The following is a 24031-nucleotide window of genomic DNA, read 5'->3' as shown; positions in this document are numbered from 1 at the left end:
TCTAATCTCTACCTGCCTGTATCAACATCTAAGCATTATCAAGAGGGAGCAGACTATATCTTCAAGGAACAAGGAAAATTTAAGACACAAATTTTTGAAAATGTTAACTCTCAAGGGTATCAGGAAGATTTTTTTAAACATTGTGGAAGAAATCTTTCCACTAATGTAGATTGTTTTGGTTTCTTCTCCAACAAGGTTTTAATGGATACTGAGAGTCTATCTTATCTTAATTTTCTGGTTAATTTAAATTGTCAGTCCAAACTTAAGGAGTAAATAGGTGGAGGTGATATAATACCAGATAGGTGCAACTGTATATTACCAAGCTAATGCCTACAGAAAAGAGAACAGGCATAACTGAGTAGGAAAATTATTTCAAAAGAAAGATGTGGCAGACAATGAATAGCAGAGGTAAAAAAGCACAGACTATAACTAAGGGATAGCATGAGCAAACAAAAATATAGCACAGATCCTCTCATATTGGAGGATGGGGATGAAAAGGTATAATGAAACCACTAAGGTTCAAATGCTTAGCAAGAAGGAAAAATATAGTCACACTAAAAATTAAGAAGGGGGCAACAGCTAAGTTATAAGTATAGAACACATCTATTTGATTGTAATGAGCTGCAGATGCAATTGCTCGCAGATCGCATAGCTATACTCTGGCTTAAATATTTCAGCTTTACTCTTAAAAGACTTTCCTTTCACCAGTAGTCTTGGAAAGTCACTACAAATCATTAAGTTCACACAGCCTCAGCAGTACAACAGATACAGTACTGTGCACATTTTAACAAAAATGCAACAAAGAGAGATGAAGCAGGAAATGAAAGGCTTAACTGGAATCACAATTTGCCTCTTCATTCCTTGCCTGTGTTTCAATTGTCAGTTCAAAACATCTCTCCTACTGATCATCATTCAAAGATTAACATGCCTGAAGATTTTGATTATTTCCATATATATCCAATCTCATTCTTTCTAGTTTAAAATTCAACCATTCTAAGAAACATAACTTCTTTACAAATCAAAGACAGCAGGCAACATTTAACAGTCCTAGCATATTCCAAGCATTTATTGTTTCTACATCAACTTGCTCTAACATCCTGGAAGTACCTTCCCTGTAAGTGAATTATTTATAACTGCAATGTCCTCTGACAAAGAAGCATCAAAGTTATTGTCATCATCAGTTCTGGAACTGGTTTTTATGCAATGGGGAAAAAGAAAAAATATCCCAGATGGAAAAGATCAAATGCAAACAATGAAGTACAGGAAAGACTGCAGCACAAGTAATGGTTAAAATATCCCTAATACAACAGATTATGTTCAAACATTCAGTCTATGTGTATCCTTATAAACAAACACATATTTTAAGAATGACAGCATAGCTCCTCATAGGATATTATTTGTTAACATATACTCACATATACTTCATTGTGATCAAAGCGCTTTTTCAGATTATTGATGAACGAATCTTCATTAAGTGGCTCTAAAAGAACCATATCTCCCACCCCTATCATGTTGTCTAGAAGTGACGTCTTGACCTCCATTTTGGCCATATTCTCCTGCAAAGAAAAAAGTAAGAGTAAAACAAAGAGCAAAGATAGCTCAAAATTATTCTAATCATTCACAGGCATTATCCAATAACATTATTTAAGGAATACAAGTTAAAAAATGATCGATGACACTACTTTAAAATTATTTTTCCAATGAGCATTCTCACAGTCATTCTATCTACCCAGGTAGTTCACACAATTCCAAAAATTTAACTTCTAACAGTCAACAATGCCTTCTAGTCCCCTATATATTAATTATGAAACTGCAAGAAACAGGAACGAAGATTCCAGTGGGTACCATCTCCAGATTTTTTGGGCGACTTCAACCCAGTGTACGCAAAACTAAGTTTTATCAAAAACTATATCAACATCTCCAGTGTATCAAATTAAGGTTTAAATTTGTCAATACCCTAATCTGAATTTCTTCTCACCCTTACTTGCATTTCTCCAACCCCCTCAACTTTTAAATGGAAACCAACTAAGTGAACTCACTCGGAGACAAAACCCACACTATTTTATCTTAATTCATGAACCCCGTACTCTGGAGTGCCTATATTCCAGTAGAGTACTACTCTTGGTTACATGAAGCTACCAAATCACTTCATTTCCTAACCAGACTTAATTAAGTTATAGATTTATTTGTAATTTTATTGCTTAAGAGGGCATTTTTGTTGGGCAGCAACAATCCAGCTGACAAGTGGAGACTCTGCATATATATAAACAGAGTGGCAAAAGGCAGAAGCGGGTCTTAAACAGGAGACCAGGATCAAAGTAACCAAGTCTGATAAAGGAAGTAATTCAGACAAAGGAGTCAAGGTCACACCAAAACACAACACCTATTTCATCCTCCCAGTCTTTTATCCTTCTAATCCAAATGCTAGAGAAGATGAACCAAGCTCCTCAAGAACTCCAGGCACACAGTTACTGCTTTCAGCTTTCATGACGAGACTGAAAAGTGAATGTATTAGCAGAGGCGGCTGGCAAACAGGGAACCAGAAGTGAGAGAACAACTTTGCTGACAACACAAAGCAAGAACCAGCTACTGCACAGCTACAGCTACACAAAACAACAGTTGAACTTCACCAGTCAGCTGTAATCTCTCAGCTATTAAATGCTATCAGGCTGTCCTTGCTCCCCCTATCACCACAGCATATTTTAATTCTAGATATTTTTTCTTTTTTCAAATTGCCTTTCCTTTTTCAAAATGCCTTTGAACAGCTATTACCTTATACAATCAGCATTAACTTACATAGTAGCTATCCATCAGGTAACTAATTTAAAACAAGCAAAGCCTTTTATGTCTTGCTTCTGTCCACAGCCACTGTGTTACTACATGTTATTTGATTTTCTGAGCGGTGAGTGACATTTGAGGGACATTAGATCAAGACTTAACTTGTGTTTGATGTTTTTCCAAATTCAACGAAGTGCCACTCCACAGGCAGCTAACAGAAGTGATACAAGATCCCCAAAACCTGAACCAAGCCTGGGAATTACTAGAAATTCACATGGAAATGCAGAAACAGTGCTGAACTATGGTAACCAACCAAAGCTGAGTCAACTCTGCTAAACAAACAAAAGCGCATTTATTTTAAACAAAAACACTAGACAAATATTTTTGTGGAAAAAGATACTTTTATTCTTAAAAGTTCATCTCTCTGAATCACCAAAAAAATTTTAAATATTCACAAAATCTTTTCAGAGGTATCACTTCAATTTCTGTATCCCATTAAGACAAATTCTTTAAACTACCAGTCTTGTTTCAATGACCTAATTACTTCCCATACATCAACTAATGCTCAAATAATTTTTGAAAGACTGAAAAAAAAACCCAACCCTCCTCAAGTATGGAACTTATTAAATACTGGGTTTATAGCCAAAAAACCCAAAAAAGCCAACATAAAAATCCTAATATGGGCAATTTCAACCTAAAATTTAAGTTCTAAGTAGTATACCTCATCTACCATTGTGAAATTACACACCACCTACCACACTTCATGCATCACTGCTCAGGAATTTCAAGTCCAAGAGCAGCCAAACCCATCAAGAACATTCATGTATTCCCAAACTCAGAGGCACGTTTTGCAGAAGAGGTGCACAAACTATTAAAACCTGGATCAGAAAGTTGTATACAAATATTAACTTGTCAATATACTTGAAAAGTTCAATTTTATGGATAAAGGTTAATTTTCAGCTTGTTTTTTTCCACAATAATTTAATATGATACCATGTTTAACATGCAAGCCAGGAAATATTAGAAACACAGGTAATGAAAAAATTGGACAATATGCCTAGACATTTTGTTTAACACTGAATTCTCAAAATTATTTGCAATAGCTTAGCCTTTGCAAAATATTAATTAAATATTACCTCCTACACTGATGTATGATTCAAGAGCGTTCTGCCATACCAGTGTTGTTAGCCCACACTTTGGTGGAATCCAATCATAATCCCTGTTCTGGTTTAGCTAACAACAAAGGACAACATGGCAAGTTTCTGGGATAATTTGGTTACCTATCTGAGGTAACAAGTGCAGAAAAAGCACTGTTAAGAAAAGCAAACAATGTTTAAGCATACACTAAACAATTAGATTGAATTTAATCAATAATTGAATTGAAACTGCTAGAAGAATTTAATAGGTCAATATATCGCACTTTCAAAATACCAATTTTAAAAGTAGCTTTTAAGAAAAAACTCAAAAATCAGCATACTATACAGAAAAAAAAAAGGCAACAAAAAAACCCCACCACAAAATAATCAAACCCTTGTTCCACTTTAAGACTAAACTTCAGTCAAGATTTTTAGCAATGCGTCACTAAGCTCAGAAACTCAATTCACATCCATGCCCAAGTATTTGTATTTGCCATATATTCAAAGATGCTTTGCAGCTGGAAATCTCTTCCCATCCATGCCGGTGACAGCGTGCTCACCACAATTTGGAGAACAGCACATAAAAGTAAGCAGCTTCGACCTAAACATGTATTCATGTACCTTTAAAAAGATGAACATTCCTCAGGAACTGTTTTCGAGAACCAGAACTATGAGAGGGGTGGGACCAGAACATGCTCCCAGTGCCTGTGAGATCAGTAATGAATGAAACCACAGCTGTGCTGGTGAGAGAGCAAATGCTGGCAAACAGGAAGTTAGGTTCCAGGAAAGAATCAGAATAGGTTACGTCCTTTAAAACAGGAACACCTTTAGTGATTTTCAAATGAAGACTGCTGAATGGAGAAAGGTGGATGGAGGGACTGCTGTGAGGCTCTATTTGAAGTGTGTTGTAATTTCAAACTGGAAATTCAATAAAAAATAACCTAAAAATATAAGTGGTACTCCCTTGATTTACCTAATACCTTGCTTTTGTGACTGCAACATCTCATTCTGTTGACATCAAGAAAAACAAGAGTTGTATAAAGATTACAGCTGTAAGTTATTAATATAGCAACAAATTAGCTCAGAAAAAAACCCCAAAATTCTTCTAACGCTTGCAGTCTGCAAATCAGATTCTTCCCCAAACATTCCCTGATCTCTCCCACACCCACTTACCACTTGAGTCTTCTCCCAAATTTACCCTTCTTATTCCTAAAGCAAACATCAGCAGCATTTCAGAACATCTCCCTTCTCTCTAGTCACTTGCCAAATCTGTTCTTCCTCACTTTGGTCTCATATCTAGGCCCTAATTCAATGGAGTGAGAACACTTTCAACAGGTTTCCATTCTCAGAGAAATAAAAAAGATTATTCAGTAATCCTTCACAGCTTGATCTGTTTTATGTTGGACAACACGCTTGGGAGGAGAAGTGCTGGGCATAGTACGCCTGTAAAATGCTTTTATCCACACGCTCCCACATTACACGTAGTCTTTTAAAACACAAACTGTTGTATCTACTAATTGCAGTGCCTGGGACTGCCATCCAGCTAGGCCAACCGAATGTAAAACTTTCTTGTCCCTCTTGGCCGCAAGGGCGGCAAATTAAAAATTACGCTATCCCACAGCCACAGCAGTCTTAGCAGCCAGTCTGAAACAAGAGCTAATGAAAACTATAAATAGAAGATGATACAGAAAATAGGCCAAACCCCAAAAGCCTTATACAATTAAGTTCAGACATTCTCCAAGGGGGAAATGAAGTAATACCCCATTATTAGCATATAGCATGTTATGGAATTGTCCAAGGTTTTCCACATCACCCTCATGAAGTAAAACAGCAACAATTGTCGGCAGCTTCTCACAGATGTGCAGTCCTTAGCACACATTTGCATTTGCTGCACTGGAGTTATCACAGGCTGCAGAGGTCCCTTGTTCTTCCTCTTTTGTGGCACTGTAGCAAAAGGACAATTTCCCTACCATCAAAACTGACATAATAGATGTACTCACATATGCTTCAAGCTCTGACTATTAACAGAAAACAAAATAAGCCTTTGGTTTCACTACCACCAACTCACTGTAGAAAATAACCACCTTATCTTTTGTAAGAGTTAACAGGGACAACCTGCAACATCAGTAATTCAATAGTGGAATTTAAACTGATTTCATGTTCCAGGTCTGATCCTGAGCTCCCATCAGGCTGTATTATGCTTGCCCACTCATTCCCTTTTTTCTCTGTCAGGGAGCAGTCAGCCCACACAGAGCAGGGACACTGACAGGCCACTGCTGCAAAAAGCAGCTAGGGACACAGTGTCATTATCTGAACAAAACAAAAGGGACTACAGCCATCTTGTACTGCTCATGATAACAGAAGTATCAATTTAGCAAGAGGAAGGATTTAAATTCATCCAGTTCTGCTGTCCAACAAACCCTACATATTTGCTGGCCTCTGACTGATGCCCAGAAGGATCAACCTGATTGAAAACATCTTGTGCTGGTTCACCAGGTAAACTGAGGCACACTCTGCAGCTGAACTATTATAGATCCCTTTTCACTCAAAGCCAGATTTCCCAACATCAACATGTATGAAAAAATGTTGATATTGTCCAAAGAAAATCTTTGCTTTCCCTCCAGACCCCCTAACTTTTTACTCTCTGGATGCTACAGGGGAGCAGTGCCCCCAGCACTTCCTATCTGCTGCCTGGCCACTGTCTGCTAGGAACACCAGCACCCTTCTGCTCAGCTCTGACTGCTCATAGATGTTGCTCTGTCACCACCAACGTGCTGAAGAAGAGAGGATGGAGAAAACAGCATGGTGTTGCAGCCCACAGTTTCTTCCTGCAAGAAAATGGACTTGAGAAACCTGACAGACAGATTGCAGGAAGGAATGTTAATAGGTATCGCAATAGCAGTAAAAGCACTCTTCAAGTGCTAAAACACTTCCTCTGACTCTCCACCTTTCCTTTTGGTTTGGCCAATGTGTAAATATCTTCTGAATTCCTTTTCCTCCCACAGTCCTATTGCACAAATCAGTGTTTGCAAACAGAGAAAGTTTATAATCTGGGGCTTTCGAATTAGCTCATGTTTCTCACAGTTTACCTACCAAGCAAGGACTATTATTTGAAAACCTTGCACAACTTCTCTTTATTTTCTGTGGGTATTGAACATTACGTATGTGTACAAGATTCCTTGAGTACTGAACAACAAACATCTCCGGTGAATTACAAAAGTAAAATGTGGCATCACGGAGTATATTTGTATTAGGACTGCAGGAATGTTTGCATTCAGCATCAGTTCTTTAGCAACATCAGATTAGGACAGAGTTGCGCACCAGTGACTGCAATTTAGATGACAGATTTGCCCAGTAGAATTCCACAGGAGGAAGGAATGCTCTGCTGGCTCTTGCTACGAAACACCACACATTTAGCTAAAGATTGGGTAGTTTTCAGGAAATAAACAGGTACTGTTAAATACACTTAAAATACTGCTGAACAAACAGCTGCAACCACATGAAGCAATATCATTTTTCAGTAATTTAACAATGGAGTCTTAACTGCAGTTTAGAAAAACTAATAGTCTAATTATTAGACTTCATTAGGATGTGTGTACAAAATGTTTCCTGGGACATTACCTACTACTGACATAAATGGTGGCTGAAACTTTCTCCATTAACAGGACTCAAGTCCTTTATAAATACAGAGGGGAGAGGCTTGGTTGTTGCTGTAGTTCTTTGGGGTTTGTTGGAGGTCACTGTTGGGGTTTTTTGTTTTGTTTTGGGTGCTTTTTTAATTTTTACATCAGCTTGATTACAATCTACAGTAAGCAGTAATTAGTTGTCATTAATCCTCCAAAAGTAACAGAGACGTCTCTTTTGTGCCTTCGTTGATATCCTTCCTGACAAGACTATGCACCACTCTTGTGTCATGTAAAAGGTGCACAGTACCTTACCACAAAAACAAAATAACCTGAGCCATGTATGCAGAAGACACAGCTTTGCCCTCCTCCACTTCCCTAATAAAAGACTAATTCATGAGCCCAGGGGAAGGAGCGAGGGGCTGTGTTTGCATTTCTCAAAGGATACTTTCTGCTGCTTTTGCATACTAGTTTGGATAACATTAGCACAGATATTACCTGCTGTAAGAGACCGTGAGGTATATCTACTCTGCAATTTCTACTTTATACTCCCAGCAGTCCAGGTTTTCAAATTACTTCTAACAATTATTTTGCAACCATAAACCAGTAACTGCCACCAGTAATTGCACTCAGGGGTTGATCTATTTCCTACGTCAACTTGCAGCCTTGCTTTACCTCATCTGCGTCGGTAATACAGTCACACTAGGTTTTGGGAAAAACATTTGGGTCCTTCAACATTGCTAAGGCACCCTTCTTCAGCACCTGTTAAAATACAGTCTTAAAATAATCAAAAGGTATTTGGTACTCCATTTTTACCCTGAAAAAGTTCCTTTACATTTTGAATTGACAGGCTTCAAAGATTATATGTGTGGAGTAGCCTTTTCTGTAAATGGTTATTCTGGAGCCTGATTTTTTTTTTTATTTTATTTTTTAAAATTACTTCTGTTTAATGGGGAGAACACCTTGGGCATTTTCAATGCATCTGGAAATAGGTCTTCACTAACAAGGCTGTTTGCAGTCTAAAATTCTGGTTAAATTCCCACTGACTTCAGCAGAAACACAATCCATGGTGGTTTCTTACATCTAGGATTTTCTTAGTCATTGCCTAACCACAGAGTTTTACAATCGTTCCAGGTCCACTTCTAGAGAAAGGGATAAAATATTGAGGAATAAAGGGGGGCTCTTTTTGGCACATAGCTTGCTAAGATTCTCTTCAATCTTTTTCAAAATAAGGAGAAAATGTGACTGCAAAACTAAAAGTTGACAAAAGTCCCGCTTTTTTCCTCTAAACCAAAGATTATATTTCAGACTGACAGCATTCTTTGGCCAACAGAAAATGCCCTCATTCTTAAAAAAAAACCAACAAAAAAAACCCAACCAAAAAAACCCCCCATGCACACAGATTAGCTTTTACTACTGGATATTCGAACTCCACTAAGCAGGGGGTGCCCTTTTAAACTGACTATCTTCATCTTTCAAGCTGCCGCTTACAGTTTTTTGCCAAGTTTTCAGGATCCTACCCAATCCAAAGGTTATGTTTGCATAGCTGTTGCAGAGGAAAGGCACAAAACCCAAGGTAGCACTTATTTATTTTGGGGGATCTTCTTTGTTTGTTGTATGTCACACACCATTAGCTTGCTACCACACCAAAGCTTGCATTTAAAAGATCCTCCAGTAGCAGATTGTCACAAAACAACCAGCCCTCACAAAGTCAAAACATTTATTTCAACTGTTTCACTCCTTCGAGAGAGATCCAGCAATCAACTGCAATCTAGAACTTTCATTTATACTTTTATTATAAAAGGATTTTTTACTTTCCCTTCCACAAAAGTACGAGGGCAGAGAGCGAGCCTTGCTTCCTCCAGTTAGCACATGAACCACACAGCCCTGATACAGGCAAAAGAAGTCTGCTCATGGCAGGGCAACTGGAGTGAACATCAATTTATATCGTGTCATTAAGGTGGGTATTAAGAGATGTCTTAATACTACAGGGTTAAAATACCAGAGTACACACTGATCTTCTCCTCCAATGCTTGTGCGTGTTGCCTGTTAAGCAGTCGAAGATAAGCCTTGAAGAGCAGAATATGAAATAACAGAACAGGTAACGCCACAGCTTCAGTCAGATGCCAACAGCAGAAGGAAAAGCTGCCACAGAAAGTCATCATAGCAGTCACTGAACCAGACTTAAAACTGGGCACAGAAAAACACAAAGGTAGTGAGGAACTTCAGGAAATCCAGATCCGAGAAGAGGTGTTGGTGCCCCTACCTACCCATCATCGAGTTGCCCACAATAACTGAGCTTACCCTTAAGTCCTAGAGCAGCTGACAGACACCATCGTGCTCTTGGAGTTACCCACAGAACAAGGTCCAAGTTTCCATGCACCAATATTCTCTTCCAAGCAATAAACAGTCTGGGTAAAACTAAAATTTACATGGCTGAAAGCACTATTTCCACACCATTGACCTTCCTTTTCCATTTAAAATAGAAAGACAAGAAGTCACCCAAACACCACACCATAGATCTTATTCTTGCCTGTTGCAATTTCACCCTCCTGAAAACCTCACTGGCAGGTTCCTTCTAATATTTGTAAACACCACTTGGAATATTTTTAGCCTAGTATTTTATAAAAATAAGACAAGTCACGCTAGCTATACATGTCTTGGCCTATGCATCTACTCTCTCATACATGTCTAATATTGAATCTCATTCAAAGGACAGAGGAGTGAAGGACAACAGAATAGCTAATTTTCCACACATCTATAAAAGCAGGCAGGAGAGGAGATCTGAGCATAGGCATCCCATCAGAGACATGGGTTGCAAGGAGAACAAATACCTTATTAAGTACCACAGAGCCATTGCAGAAGAATGGCTCCACAAAATTCCCTAGCCGCAGAAGAGCTTCAAATGGAAATTATTGCTTCTTTGCAAGTCAATCTGTCACAAGAGAAAAACCTGCAGGAAGTCAGACTCGATTAAGTCCCAGTTCTCCCAGGACTAGCTGCCAAGGTAACAGAAGAGTGCAAGGTTTCACCCTACCATTTGCCATCACTGTCTATTCTGCACATCAATTTCTCTTCAGCAAAACACTGCTGCTTTTAATGAAAAACGGGGAGAAGGGAAATAAAAACTAAATTTAAAAAAGGATGCAAGTGTTCAGGAAGAGGAAGCAATATTTGCCCAAACCCAGGCTAGAAAAGCATCTATTTAAGGGCAGAGGAGGCTTAGATAAAGTACATGTACTGTTTAGACACATTTGCTTGTCTCAAGCGTCGAACTGTATCCACAGTTTCGTCATTTTCATTCTCAACAGTCACTTTCAGTAGGACACCTGAAATCTCAGGATAAAAGTTATCGATTTTTAAATCAAAGTATCTCCAAATATTCCTGTGTATTTCTTATGAAGAGATATCTCAGAAAATGGGAGAGGTTCAAGAAGCTGCATTTCAACACAATCACTCTTGTCCAGATGACCATCAAGTTAGAAGCTAGTAGATAGTATTTTTATTAACACCTAGCACGACAAACAAAGGCATTTCCAAATTAAATGTAACATTTTGCAAATTTAGGGGGGGACACCTTCCTAAAACATTGGTAGAAAGCACCTCCCTCCCACAGAAGGAAAACAGATGGTCTCATGGCAGACAAATTCAACATATACTCACAGGTACTGAGTTTTCCCTCACTTTGTTTCAGCAAGAACTATCATCTGGCAGTTTCAGGAAGCAAAAAGATCTATTCATACGAGATACAGGCAAGCTTCCCATGTCAGAAATCTGCTACGAGGTAGAAGGAGCTCCAGCTGTACCCTTGCTTGCCAAAAGATTTTCCAGGGTTTCTCCTGGAGTAAACTTTGTTTTAACACAGCCTTGCACTCTTTGATCACTGAAGGTAAATCTCCAGAGCCCTTTTAACTGCTGCAGCCTGACAGTCTGTGGACTGAACAATGGCAATAGTAGCTATATCTGTTCTGCATGTTCAAGACTGGTGCCAAAACCACTGTATCATGCAGTCATGACTATTACACTCCCCTGCTCCGGAGTGTGATTTTTCAGCCTTCTAATGTTTCGTGAGAAATAGTTCCCACAGTGTGCCTAATTTCTAGCCTAAACTTATTCATCGTCAGCTTATATGCACTTCTTCTTGCCTGTGTGAATGCTACTGGGTTTTTGTTTTGTTTTCAAATGTAAACGTATTTTCTTCCTCCCAGAAAAGCAGAGAGGATTATCTCATGGTCCTAATTCTGAACAAAGCATAGCCAGTATTGCTCATTTTCCTCCCAGTGGCTTCCCCATCCCTTTGACCACCCCAACAGCCCTCTTCTGCTCCCACTCCTATTTGAGCCCACCTTCACTGAGCAGGGTTAACCAAGGCTGTACAGAGGATTTCTGGTACATCATGGCAGCAATATTTCCTCATCACAACCAGGAATATTCCTTCAGAGAGAGGGTGATTCATTTTCACCCCCTCCACAACTTTTTTTCCTTCTCCAAACTTTCACCTGGACTCAGCACTTCCCTAGCTCACCCTTCATGACTAAGCTCGACTGCTCCATCAGTCACAGACCTACTTTCACACGTGAAAACTAGGAAGGGTCTCCAGACACTCTAGTAACCAATGGGTTATTGGTTTGGCTGTAGGCTTAACTTGTTTAGCTTGTGAGTTTAACTACTCCTCAAAATAAACTGTCTTTCAACCTCTACCACCTTTCTTCTGACCTCTCTCCAAGCCTCTCTAGATGAAAAGGTAAAGCAGCTGGTATTCTTGCCACAAGTTATATATCCCAGATATTCCTTCTTTCACACTGGATAAGCATGAGCTCCACTAGGAAAAGCTTTTTTCTCCTCCCGTGAAAAAAGAAGCTCTAGCAAAGCCATTTGGTGGATGGTTAACTGGTCCCCAGGGTGCCAGAAGAAATGGCATGTCTTCTTCTCTCAGCCAGTGTCACCAGCGTCTCTCTTTAAGCTGATTATTGGCTTCCCCAAAAGAACAATAGAGAGGCTTAATATCAACTTCACTCCCTTCAACAGCTCTCCTAAAGAACTAACTTCCCATTACAGAGCCATCCAAAGAGTCCTTATGCAACAAGAACTTTAAAGATACCTCTTTGATCTGAAAGGACATCCTTAACTGTCCTACAAATTGTTTTAACACAAAGGCATTAAAATATAGAGAGTAAGTGCAACTTCCTTTGCTCCTGCTTTCCCAAGATACAGAATTCAATGCTTTATCACCCAGAGGCTTCTTTGTTTCATTTTGGACGTGCATGTTTTCAAAAGTCAGTGGAAAAGATTAAAGCACAGTATCAGGACATTACGTATGCTCCATTGTGCATAAAAACTGGTTACCTTAAGGTCAAGTTTTTGACCAGGAGCATACACCAGTATGCTCTTGTAGACATGAGGAAAAACAGACTCCATGAAGAAAGTAAGTAGAAAATTTCAGGATGCAACTGCTCTCTACTTGGTTTTCTTTCCGTTGTAGTACAACCTGGAGTTTAATTATTCTTATTCCTAATTCAAAGCACCTCTAGTAGCACTTTAGAACATGCAAATTATGAAAATTTTTGAAAATTATAGAAAAAGAAGCAGAAAGCGAAAAGCAAGAGTGCTTGCATACAGAGCATATTTGTGGGCCCAGGAAACTTGTACCAATGCTGACCAGGCTGTGGTCACAAACTTTTAAAAACTGCTTTCTGCTGACAGTAGGGAAAAATGAGTCTCTCCTTGCTGCCTGTACTTAGAAAATAAATAAATCTACCACAATTAACTCTGACAGTACAGCACTCACCAAACCTTTTGTAACTCGGCACCTATTCCTCATAAATTATCTCCTCTTTTCCTCCTTCATATATGCCTTTTCTTTCTTCCTGGTCCTCTTGTCCAACAGCGTAAGGATTTCTGCTAATATAAGACCCTTGTAAGGACTGTTGCCTCTACAAGAGAGGGAGAACAAGGCAAAGATTACTAGTACACCCACATGAAAGCAATTAATTCCAAGGCAGCACTATACAAAGTCAGGAACAAAGCAATTACCTAAACACCAAGATACGCCCACTCCCCACCCCTGCAAAGGAGAAGGTCTTTGTGACAGTAAATGTGGAGGTGTCCAAGACCAGGTTGGATGGGGCTTTGAGCAACCTGGTCTAGTGGAAGGTGTCCCTGCCCATGGCAGGGGGGTTGAAACTAGATGATCTTTTAAGGCCCTTCCAACCCAAACCACTCTGTGATTCTCCCACTCACTCCTTAGGACTCTGGATATTTGGATTCCTTACTTTGGGCCTTCGGCTTGTTTGCTGAAACATTAAATCTGGCTACTTAGGCTAGAGGTCACCCCTTGATTGCTTTCATCCCAAAGGCTGGAGCATTAGGATGTATGTTACATGCTTGTGCATACGTTTTCCAATTAAGAGAAAGGGTGCTGCTCTTTCTTCTGGGGTGCATTACTCCTGCCAGCCTGTCTGCACAGAAGGATTCCCCAACCAGTTCGCATCTGAAAAGGGGACTTGATAATTCTTCTTTATCTCTGAAACTGTATTTTGAAACTTCAGTCTTTCCCACTGAAACACTTTTATCACCACAGTGACTTTGCCAGCAGACTTAAAATATATCAAGAAATGGACACAAGTTTACTTGCTGTTACAAAATGCGAAATTTCCCAGTAACAAAGAATTGGGAGAGGCAAAAAGATTAACCATGACTGGATGGTTTTCTCTAAAAGCTATGCCACTAGCTCTTCGCATGGAAAAAGACCACTTCGATGGTGCTAGCCCTGTGACTGAATGATACATTAGTCTAAAATCTCAAGTCTGCAAGCAACTCCAAAGACTCTACATGTAGTTACTTAAAAGAAAGGTAAGCAAAAGGTAAGATGAACTGCTTGGTTTTACTATAAGTTTCTTCAAATACAAAGCAAAGAATCAACAATGGCAGGAGTCACTGAAAATGGCCACGCATATGATAAGAGCTCTACTCCAGCTCTACTCAAAGAAGAACCCGTCACAGGCCAGGCTGGTCCCTGAGGATCAAGCCGCACATTTCACAGTTACCTGCCTCCCAGATCCAGGATATGATTGCAACAAATATGATATGCCAGTGGCTTCTGGAGGAGGGGGGGACAGGTACCAAATGTAAGTAAAGAAGTAGAGGCCACTTGAATAGAGGAAAAGCACAGCTTGGCAGGAGACTAAAGGCAAAAATTATGAGAAAGTGTGGAAAAGAGTTACTGTCCCTAATGAGATACAGAAGCTGGGAACCCCAGATAGAGTCCCAGACTGCCTTCCTTTATTTTCTCAGTGAGCAGAGGTCATTCTATTCAAAGGGAGAAACACTAACTATACTTCTTTATATATTTTGATACATGTGAAAGGACATGGAAGAGTTTTGAGAACCTCACCTTCCTCTTCCCTCGACATTCTCCCCTAAAATGGGGCTTAAGCCCAACAGCAAAAAAAAAGAAGAGATCCTGGTCTCCACACTTTGTTCAGACACCAAAATCTGGAGTCAGACAAACCAAAAGAGCAAAGCTTTCATAATCTACAAGCAAACTGGGGCACAACTGTAAAGGGTGAATGTCTTCAGACTAATGCTCAAACCCACCAGGAAAGAATCACAAGGACCCTTGCTGCAGTTCCAGTAGACTCTTTAGCAGCTACTTCACAGCACATGACAGAGTCACAGCCCTTTCCATTATCCCATCAGAGCAAAATAAAAATCTTTACTTTTTTTTTTTTAGGAACTGCAAAACAAAAGAAAATTAATGTTATTCTTTACTGCTTCTTTATGACAAAGCATGCCTTGATGTTAGTTTATACATCAGAAATCAAGCTCTGGTTTCCTTCTTTTTGAAGGATATGAATGGAGAGGTTACATAAGGGTGTAATAGGAGCTGTTACTTCCTTTCCCAGTTGAAGAGAAAAAGCTGTGGATCAGGTTACAGACGCGAGGGCTGGTCATCACTACTGCAGCCTTCCTAAACTTTTTGCCAGTAGTCCCCCAACAAACAGGAGAAACTACTTACAAGGCTCTGAGAATTCCTAAGACTAAGTACATATATATAAGGGGGAAAAAAAGCCTTTATTTTGGTCTTTCATCAAACTCAGGAAATTCCCCAAGCTTGACGCATACAATCACTCAAATCACCATTTTCCATTTCAGTTTGTTCTTCATTAGCACAATAAAAAGGATGAATGAAATATATGGTAAGATTTATAGGACAGTCTGACACGTGAGCTACACTAAATAAGCTTAGCACACTGACAGAGTGCTTAATTTTGGCAGCTGTGTTAGCATTTGTCCCAGCTCTAACCGCATACGGCAAGCAAAAGGAGGAAACACAGTGTCCAGATTGGCCTACACGAGCACTAAGCTGTTCTCCAAACCATCCCACTTGCGCTTTCTTCACCTTCCTGATTCCCAAGCCACTGCTGTTACTGCTGCTGAAGGAAGATGAGATCAGACTCCAACACAAGGAATTTCTGTTCCCACAGAGCTCAGAGAAACCAGATGATCTCAGAGGATCATGTGAAGCAAGTCCATGACACTTCCATGAGGCAGAGTATCTCCAGTATATTGCCAGCAGCTTCTTCGGAGTGCACAGTGGGAAAAATTAATAGCTTTGCTTATGTTTCCAATTTTTCTCTCCCACTTCCTCCTCTCATTTGCCAGACTTTTATTTTCCCTTCCCCTAGAAGCACTAGTGGGCTTGCAATGTACATTTGCCCTTCTAAAGGGAATTACATCAAGTCTTGCCCAACATTTGACAGAGCTAACGCACATAACTACATTAAACTACCGTCCCCTGGCATTGCTTCCTCACAGAGTCCCTCCCCTCAGACGTGGGAAACAAAACAAAACAAAAAGAAAGACAAAAAGGCAAGTTTCTGTGATCTAAGATGCTTTCATGAGCTTTTTCACCTTCACCTTGCAGAGCACTTAATCTGTCTGTGGTGCCCATACAGCACCAGAATCTTCTCGGATGTCCATCAAATAATGCCACCTAACACCACAGAGGTGTTTTCAGAAACATCATCTTTCCTAAGGTCAGGGAGAACTCGTGGTAACCTAACATACCAGTAATTGCTACACAACGGTAAACGCCAACATGAGCAGTGACCACTGTACGTTGCTCTGGGAATAATGGGAACACTTCAACCATTACACCTTCACACAGCATCAAGCCAGAGGCAGCACTTTGCATTAAGCACTAAATTAAAGACATTCTTAAACTCATGCCTGGGACAACTGGAAATAAAAACATGTGCGGAGAAGAACGTCGTTAGCTTTAATACGTTTAAAAGCAGTCAAGCCCGGAACTCTACTTTAACAGATGGGTTGGACTACTCCTGTTCCCTAACACTGCGTGCTTTTGGGGGAAGCCTTGTTTTTGACACAGGGCTTGACAAAGTGATGATTCATCCAGGGAAGGATGGGCAGCTTGTTGCCAGCCTTAATTCACAATTAACAATAGGACAGCCGGATATGGGAAACTCATGATTCAACACAAAAATTGCAGAGTCAGCCATTTTACCTGACCTTTACATTTTCCAGCGGTCATTTCTAATCAGGATATATTTTAAATAGTTTCTCCAACATACATTTTGAGTAGTTAGCTTTTACTCATTACTGTTACGTTCGTCCTTTAGGATAGCGGCCCTGATGAAACGCGTAACAACTGACTTAATCACATCATCTGAAATGGCAAAGCTTGGAATTCCTCGAAAAAGCAAGCGGCAGGCGTGCGCACGGCCGTACGAGCGCGCAGGTACCGCGGGCACGACAAGCGGGCGCTGCGCCCGTGGGGCGGCCCCGCGGGGCGCGGGCCCTGCCAGGATGGCCGCTGCTGTGCACGGGGGAGCCGGGCCGCTCCGAGGAACAAAGGGATGTCCGGCCCCAAACACGGCGGCGGCAGATGTCCTACCCCCGAGCCCAGCAGCCTCGGCCTCCGGGCGTGCAGACAGACGGCCGGAGCTGCGAGGCGACACCCGGGCGTCCCCCTGGAAAGCTCTCCGGGACAACGACCCTGCCCTGGAGAGCCCTTCCTCGAGCCTCTTGTCCAAAAGCCACCCGACGGCAGAATTCATCACCCTGCTCCAAGTTACCAGCCCGCTTCTCACGGTCCTCCCCTCTCCTCATCCCCGAGCCCGCTCTTTTCAATTAAGCGAAGCCGCGCGCGCACACGGTAATTATTCTGGACAAGAAAAAACAGATGCCACAGTCTCCTTCCAGAAAAAGTACACGCGCACATTCTTATTTTCAAGGGTCAGATCCGGAGCGGCTCTGCCTGTGTACACACCAGCCTTCGCGCCCGAGTGAAGCTGCCTGAAGCCCGCAACCACCCTCCAGGTGCCCGCGAAACCCACAACGCCCGCAGACCGTCCCAGAACCGCGGGTCTGCCCCGCGCAGGGACGCCCAGGAGGCGCCGGGGCTCCCGCGCCTGGCACCGGGACCCCGGCACCGCCGCCCCCTCCTCGCAAAGGACGCGGCACCGAGCCCCCCCCGCCCCAGTACCCGAAGCCTCTGCAGCGCCGTCCCCGTCCCGCCGGTCCCGCACCACAGAGGGGGCCGGGGCCGGGGCCGTGCGGGCGGGGGATGAGCCGTACCTCTGCCGCCGAAGGGCGCTGCCCGCCGTCCCGCGGCAGCCCGCCGCCTCCCGCCCCGAGCCGGCGGCGGACGCGACGCTGCCCTGCCCTGCCCTGCCTTCCCCCGCCGTGCCGTGCCGTGCCGGAGGGGAGCGGGGCGCAGCCCCGGCCCCAGCCCCGGCCCCGCCCGCGCGGGGCGGAGGCGCCACCGCCCGCCGGCCCCCGGCAGCGCCGCCCGCCCCGGCCCCGGCCCCGCAGCGCCCCCCGGCGGGCGCCGCTCCCCGCGCCGGGGGAAGGGGGGGCGTCCCGGCCGCCCCGGGGCTCCGCTGCAGCCCCCCCAGCTCCCCGAGGGCACCGGCCGAGCCCGCAGGGGCCGAGCGGCGGCAGGTGCGCCCCGCGGGAACCCCCGCGGCCCGGTCCCCCGGCGCTGCAGGGCATCGGGGCGCCCGCCCGGCCCAGGCCTGCCCTCGGGGGCAGGTCTCCGGGCGCACCCCGCTCCTCGTTTTGTCCCTTCTGTGGCTCACCTTTAGCCCTCAGACACGAACGGGAACCTGCCCCGTTTCAGCGTGAAACCCAACACCCCCGCCCGGATTTCTGCAATATTGTTTTCAGCACCTCCTCGAGACATTTTAAACGTAAGCACCCAGAAGTATTTACAGCAAGCTTTGACATCTCTTATCTGCCCAGTCCCGCCCCTGATAAGCATAAAAGCCATCAACAATGTCGGGCGACTACCCCATTGTGTGGAAAGAGGGAAAAAAAATGAAAAAATCCCTAAGGCCGTAATTCATACCGTGTCTCGGCCATTCCCTGGCCTAAAACTGGGTCTGAGGGCGAGCAAGCTGACATTTCTCCCCACCCCCATAAAAACTCCCCGATGCACAGACGAGACAGGGGAGCACTTCGCTCTGCATGTTACACGCACACACTTCCTGGCAAAATACCCTCCGCGAAGAGTTTCACCGCGTGTGCTTTTTCCTAAGAAACCAATTACCACATTAGCTTTTTGGGGTTTTTGGGTTTTTTCATGTTTGCAAGTAGGCTTTTCCAAGCTGGGTTGTTTTAAAACAGCAAGGAGCTTCAATTCAGCTGCCAGCTGACCCTGTGTTTGATAGGTAACAGTGAAGAGGACATGAACTGCAGACACACTAAGTGAAAGAAATCCAGCTTACATCACCAGATTCAATACGGTCAGAACCATAACGATGCCAAATGCATTTTAAAAAAACTTTCTCATTAAAACAGTTCAGTTATTTCAAAGTAAATACTGTCTTTTCAGCCACATATGATATTCCTTGGTAGTCGTTCTGCATATAGAAAGACTGTATTCTCACACAGTTTTTCAAGTCTGTAATTATACAAATTCTGGAGACTGCTTTCAGATGAATCCCGGGAACTAGAGCCCTGCAGCCCTTCTGATTCATAGACTCATCACTATTTTATTATCTGTAGATTTTTCAGAGCAGATGCTTAGCTCCTAAGATTTGTCTCACCCTTAAGTTTTTATATCTGTAAAAATAATGACTGCTTTCATTAGAGTGACCAAAAACTGGATCGACAAAATATTTTTCCACTGAAAAATTGAAGGCTTGGCCAAAACTCAGTTCTGCAGAAACAGTGACAGTCTGATGCAGGTATTCTGAGGAAAATAACTTAAGTTTGGGGTGGTCTGAAAGAGACACGGGTAGCACCATGCCCCTGTTCTTTTGCCCCATTCTCCATACAGCTTTCTTCATGACTCAGCTTGTGGTTCTGGGACATAGTTATTGCATTTTTTCCCAATTAATGAAGGGGGGGGGGGAAAGTAATTTCCTTTTACCCCAACTCTAAATGAAAACTAAATTCAAGTTTTAGTAAGGAAAACAGTTACTGTCCAGCCAACACTATTTATCAGCAACATACCCAGCACAGTAAGTAGCATCACAAGACAATGACTGCAAACATTTCACGGACAAAGTACCTATTTCAACTTTACACATTAAAATGATCATAAGTCATCACATTGGCATGAAAATACAAAATTTTCTACCTCGGAGGTTAAAATTCTCCATTTCATCCAAAGAGAAGTGTCAACATTGGAAAAAAGCAGTGTAGCTTTCCTTCAATGGTCCTGCCGCTGTGCTTCAAAAGCGTTAATGGTGTCTACTTCTCAGACGCACTCTTCATGCCCATTTGATGCTTACATTCCTGTAAATAAGAATGTCCATCTTTAACAGCTGGTGACACTTGGTAGCATTTATAACACAGGTAATGTTAAGCATCCTCATGAGGCTGCTTTGTCCTCCAGGAAACAAACCAAAAATACCCAGAGTTTTCCCCTAGTCTTCCAGCCCTTCATTCCTCCCTTGTTTCAGATCTCTGCAAAAGAAGCTATATCATTACCCACCCTTATTCTGGGGCAGTTTTCCATTCTCACTCTTTATAAAATGTGAATTAGCAGCCTATCCCTATACCTTATACTCCTGACTTTGTAGAGTAAGCAAAGAAACAAACACTGGTCCTGAAACCTGTGTTCTTTCGGTAAAGCAAGTTAGCACAATGCAAAGGGTTCACAACTCAGTCTAGATTTTTTTTTTTTTTTTGCTTTTTACTACATCTACTGGGCTACCATAATTAACACTGACACAATTTGTAGTAAATACAAAAAAAAAAAAAAAATCTAAAATGAACTAAAAGCCATACCTGGTCACAGATGATCAGGCAGATACAGAGAATACTTTTCTTTAAGAAATGGCTCTTATCTTAAAGCCAAATGGTGTATCCTGGACCATATAAGACACATCAGGTATAATCAGTATTTAACACACATTCAGGTCTCTTCTGAACCTTAGAGATAACCTAGAGGATATTTAAGGGGAATTTCCAACTACTGAATCATTAAGTAGGCTTTCTTTAGCACACATACATCATTCTGGAAGGGCATAGGCAGAGGCTTCATTTGGCAACAGCCTACAGCAATTTCAGAGAGAAAATGGGAATGTGGCTGCATCCCTGTTTTGCACGTCCCAAGTCATGGACTCCCCAGAAGCTGTGGCAGACCTCTGTGTACATCAGATCAGTTTAAGAGCTGCTTATTTACAGATTACCTTTTTTTTTTTTTCTTTTCTTTTCTTTTTTTGGATGTTTCCACAGGGTAGATTATAGTTTCCTGATTACAGCCTTAAGTCCTACAGCTTCACAAGCCAGCAAATCATATACAAAACCAACTGTAAAACTAGCTGTTGATAAGACTGCAAGGGCAAAATTGGACATTTGGGGTCCCGTTTAAACTGATGAACCATGAATCAAACACACAACAGCTGTGACAGTCCCTGGCAATTAGAAGAGCACTAGTTAACGGATAAAGTACCTCCTAGCCAACCTTGCTGAGAAAAGAAAGCAAAGAATAGCTGAGCCAGCCACTTCAGAGAACAAAACCAGAACTACTGTGAACCATATTTTGTACTGCCTGTCAGGATTTGCAACAAGACAGGATAGTAATCTAGTCTCAGTTGGGTTCATGGCTCTAGGATGAGGTTAGCTCACTAGAAATACAGGAATTATCTGACATTATTAGATAAAATGGTAGAAGTCCTCTCAAATGCATTAAGTTGGTAGAACCATGCATTAACAAATTGGTATTTAAGACAGATATTATTATATTTATAACTTAAAATTGGCTTTCAATAACTTAAAAAAAAAAAAAAAAAAAAGGAAAACAAACCAAATCCTTGTTTTTCTTTTTCTTTCAGACATCAAGGATAGTTACTGATTGACATGATTTATTATTTCATATTTGTCTGGATATACAGTTCTCATATATGGAGAGATTAACTATCAAATTATTCCTATTCATAAATGGTGAAATTGAGTCAGCAAGAATAACTCAAACAAATCAAAAAGCCATTCCTTGACAGAGCTGAAAATACAATTTAGATATCCATGTTTCTAATCTCATGTTTAGTCACAAGACCAAGCTTGGCCTTTTTTCCTATACTCAGAGAATTCTTCACACTCATAAAATGTTGCAGCTATACCTCTGTTCTAGATCAGTGGGACTGAGTACATACAAGAAGTTGTGGGAATATACCCTACAGTAGTTATAATTCTTTTCCACTTCAAGCAAAACAAAACAGTACTCATAAGACAATGTACGGAAATCTTGCTCTAAGTCTGAGTACAGGGATTTAACAATAGTCTCTGGCTTCTGTGTCATGGAAAATGGCCACAGGTTTGAGCTCTGTCTGTACACAAGTGAATGATTCAACAAAAAAGCTGCCAGTGGTCCAAAGAATTCCAGTTCTGTGACTGGAAAACGAGAAAGCAAATACTGTAAAGGAACACAGCTCATCCTTCATCCACCTGTGGCAAATTAAGCTGCATACAAGTTATGGGCCATTCAGAAATCAATTGTCGATTTCAACCTTATGTTTGAAGTGGCATATCTCAGCTCAGAATAAAATTTATTAATTGAAATAAAAACCATTAGAATCAACATATTTTTGCCAACGAGAAACAAGCATATTTTTTCCGGTTGCATAAAATTCTGGACTTCTGGAGGCAATGAAGTCATTGAAGGCAGTTTTGGCCTCCACTTGGTTTCTGAAGCGTCTCCTGTACAGGAAGCTGTCGAGATGCTTGAAGAAGTGACATTCGGTGGGCGAGAGGTCTGGTGAGTACGGTGGATGAGGCAGAGTTTTGTAGCCCAGCCCGTTCAACCGTTGCAGCGTCGAAAGTGCAACATGTGGCCGCACGTTATCATGGAGAAGGGTTGGACCCTTTCTGTTGACCAGTGCTGGGCGCAGCCGTTGAAGTTTCTGGTGCATTTCATTGATTTGCTGGACGTACTTCTCCACCGTGGTCGTTTCATCTGGATTCAGGAAGCTGTGATGGATTAAACCAGCAGCAGACCCCCAGACAGTCAGCATGACCTTTTTTTTGGTGCAGATTCGGCTTTGGGAAGTGCTGCGGAGCTTCATCGCAGTCCAACCACTAAGCCGATCGTCGCCAGTTATCATAGAGCATCCATTTCTCGTCGCACGTCGCAATACGGTCGAGAAACGGGTCGTTCTGGTTGCGAAAAAGAAGCGCCAACAACACTTCAAAATGGCGATTTCTGTGATTCTCATTCAATTTGTGCAGCACCCATTTGTCGAGCTTCTTCGACTTCCCAATCTTCTTCAGAGGCTCAGAAACAGTTGATATGCGTCCCCCAAGTTCTCTGCAAGTTCTCAAACAGTTGTGCGTGTATCTGCTTCCACCAGAGCCCTCAGTTCATCTTCGTCAATAGCAGAAGGACGTCCACGACCTTCTTGATCTTCAAGGTCGAAATCGCCACGTCGAAATTTTTGGAACCAAAGTCGCACTGTCCATTCGTTAACACTTCCCTGAGCATATACCTCATTGATGTTTCGAGCAGCTTGAGCTGCATTACATCCAAGTTTGAACTCATAGATCTGTCAAAACTGCTGTTTTGACATCTGAACTTCAAACCTCCAAAATTTGTCAAAAATGCAGTTTATATTATAATTTAATTATACAGCGTGAAAGTTCATAACATGAGCTTTTCAAAAATATATAACAGTATGGCAGTCGAGAAGGTACTATTCCTGAAACATATACAACGAAAATCACATTACAAAACGGAACTTAATTTCCGAACAGCCTAGAACGAACAAGCAGTGGCTCTGTACAGCTCCTCAGGTCCTTTGGAAAGCATTGGTTAACTCAGCACTGAGATAGATCATCTGCCTTCTCCAACTATGGATCTTATACAGGATTTGTATTACCACCCGTCAAAACACTGTCAGCATTCTATTTTACCATAATGTCTCCTCATTTTGCCAAATAGGGACTTTCCCTTTTCGTCCAGAGGCAGCAATACAACTTCAATTAGCATGGCATTCTTTTCCTTTGCAGTAAAGACCCAGCATAAGA

General features: G+C 41.9%; 1 protein-coding gene across 7 annotated transcripts in view; it reads right to left on the bottom strand.

Moving 5' to 3' along the window:
* MYO1B (myosin IB) overlaps positions 1–24031 on the bottom strand; it is a 171678-nt gene that overhangs the window by 96731 nt on the left and 50916 nt on the right. For 2 of the 7 annotated variants that reach the window (XM_074910654.1, XM_074910660.1), the window contains exons 1-2: positions 13326–13434; positions 1416–1556 (exon numbers count right to left, since the gene is read on the bottom strand). In XM_074910654.1, the coding sequence (XP_074766755.1) occupies positions 1416–1556; positions 13326–13358 (174 nt within the window). In that variant the 5' untranslated portion in view covers positions 13359–13434. Of the gene's footprint in view, positions 1–1415; positions 1557–13325; positions 13435–18136; positions 18270–20144; positions 20303–24031 lie in introns of those variants that run through there. The other 5 variants (XM_074910658.1, XM_074910661.1, XM_074910655.1 and 2 more) reach the window with 4 other exon arrangements.

This window comes from Athene noctua, chromosome 7 (genome assembly GCF_965140245.1).
Source record: "Athene noctua chromosome 7, bAthNoc1.hap1.1, whole genome shotgun sequence".
Classification (NCBI taxonomy): Eukaryota; Metazoa; Chordata; class Aves; order Strigiformes; family Strigidae; genus Athene; species Athene noctua.
This window is presented reverse-complemented; position numbering and strand designations above follow the sequence as displayed.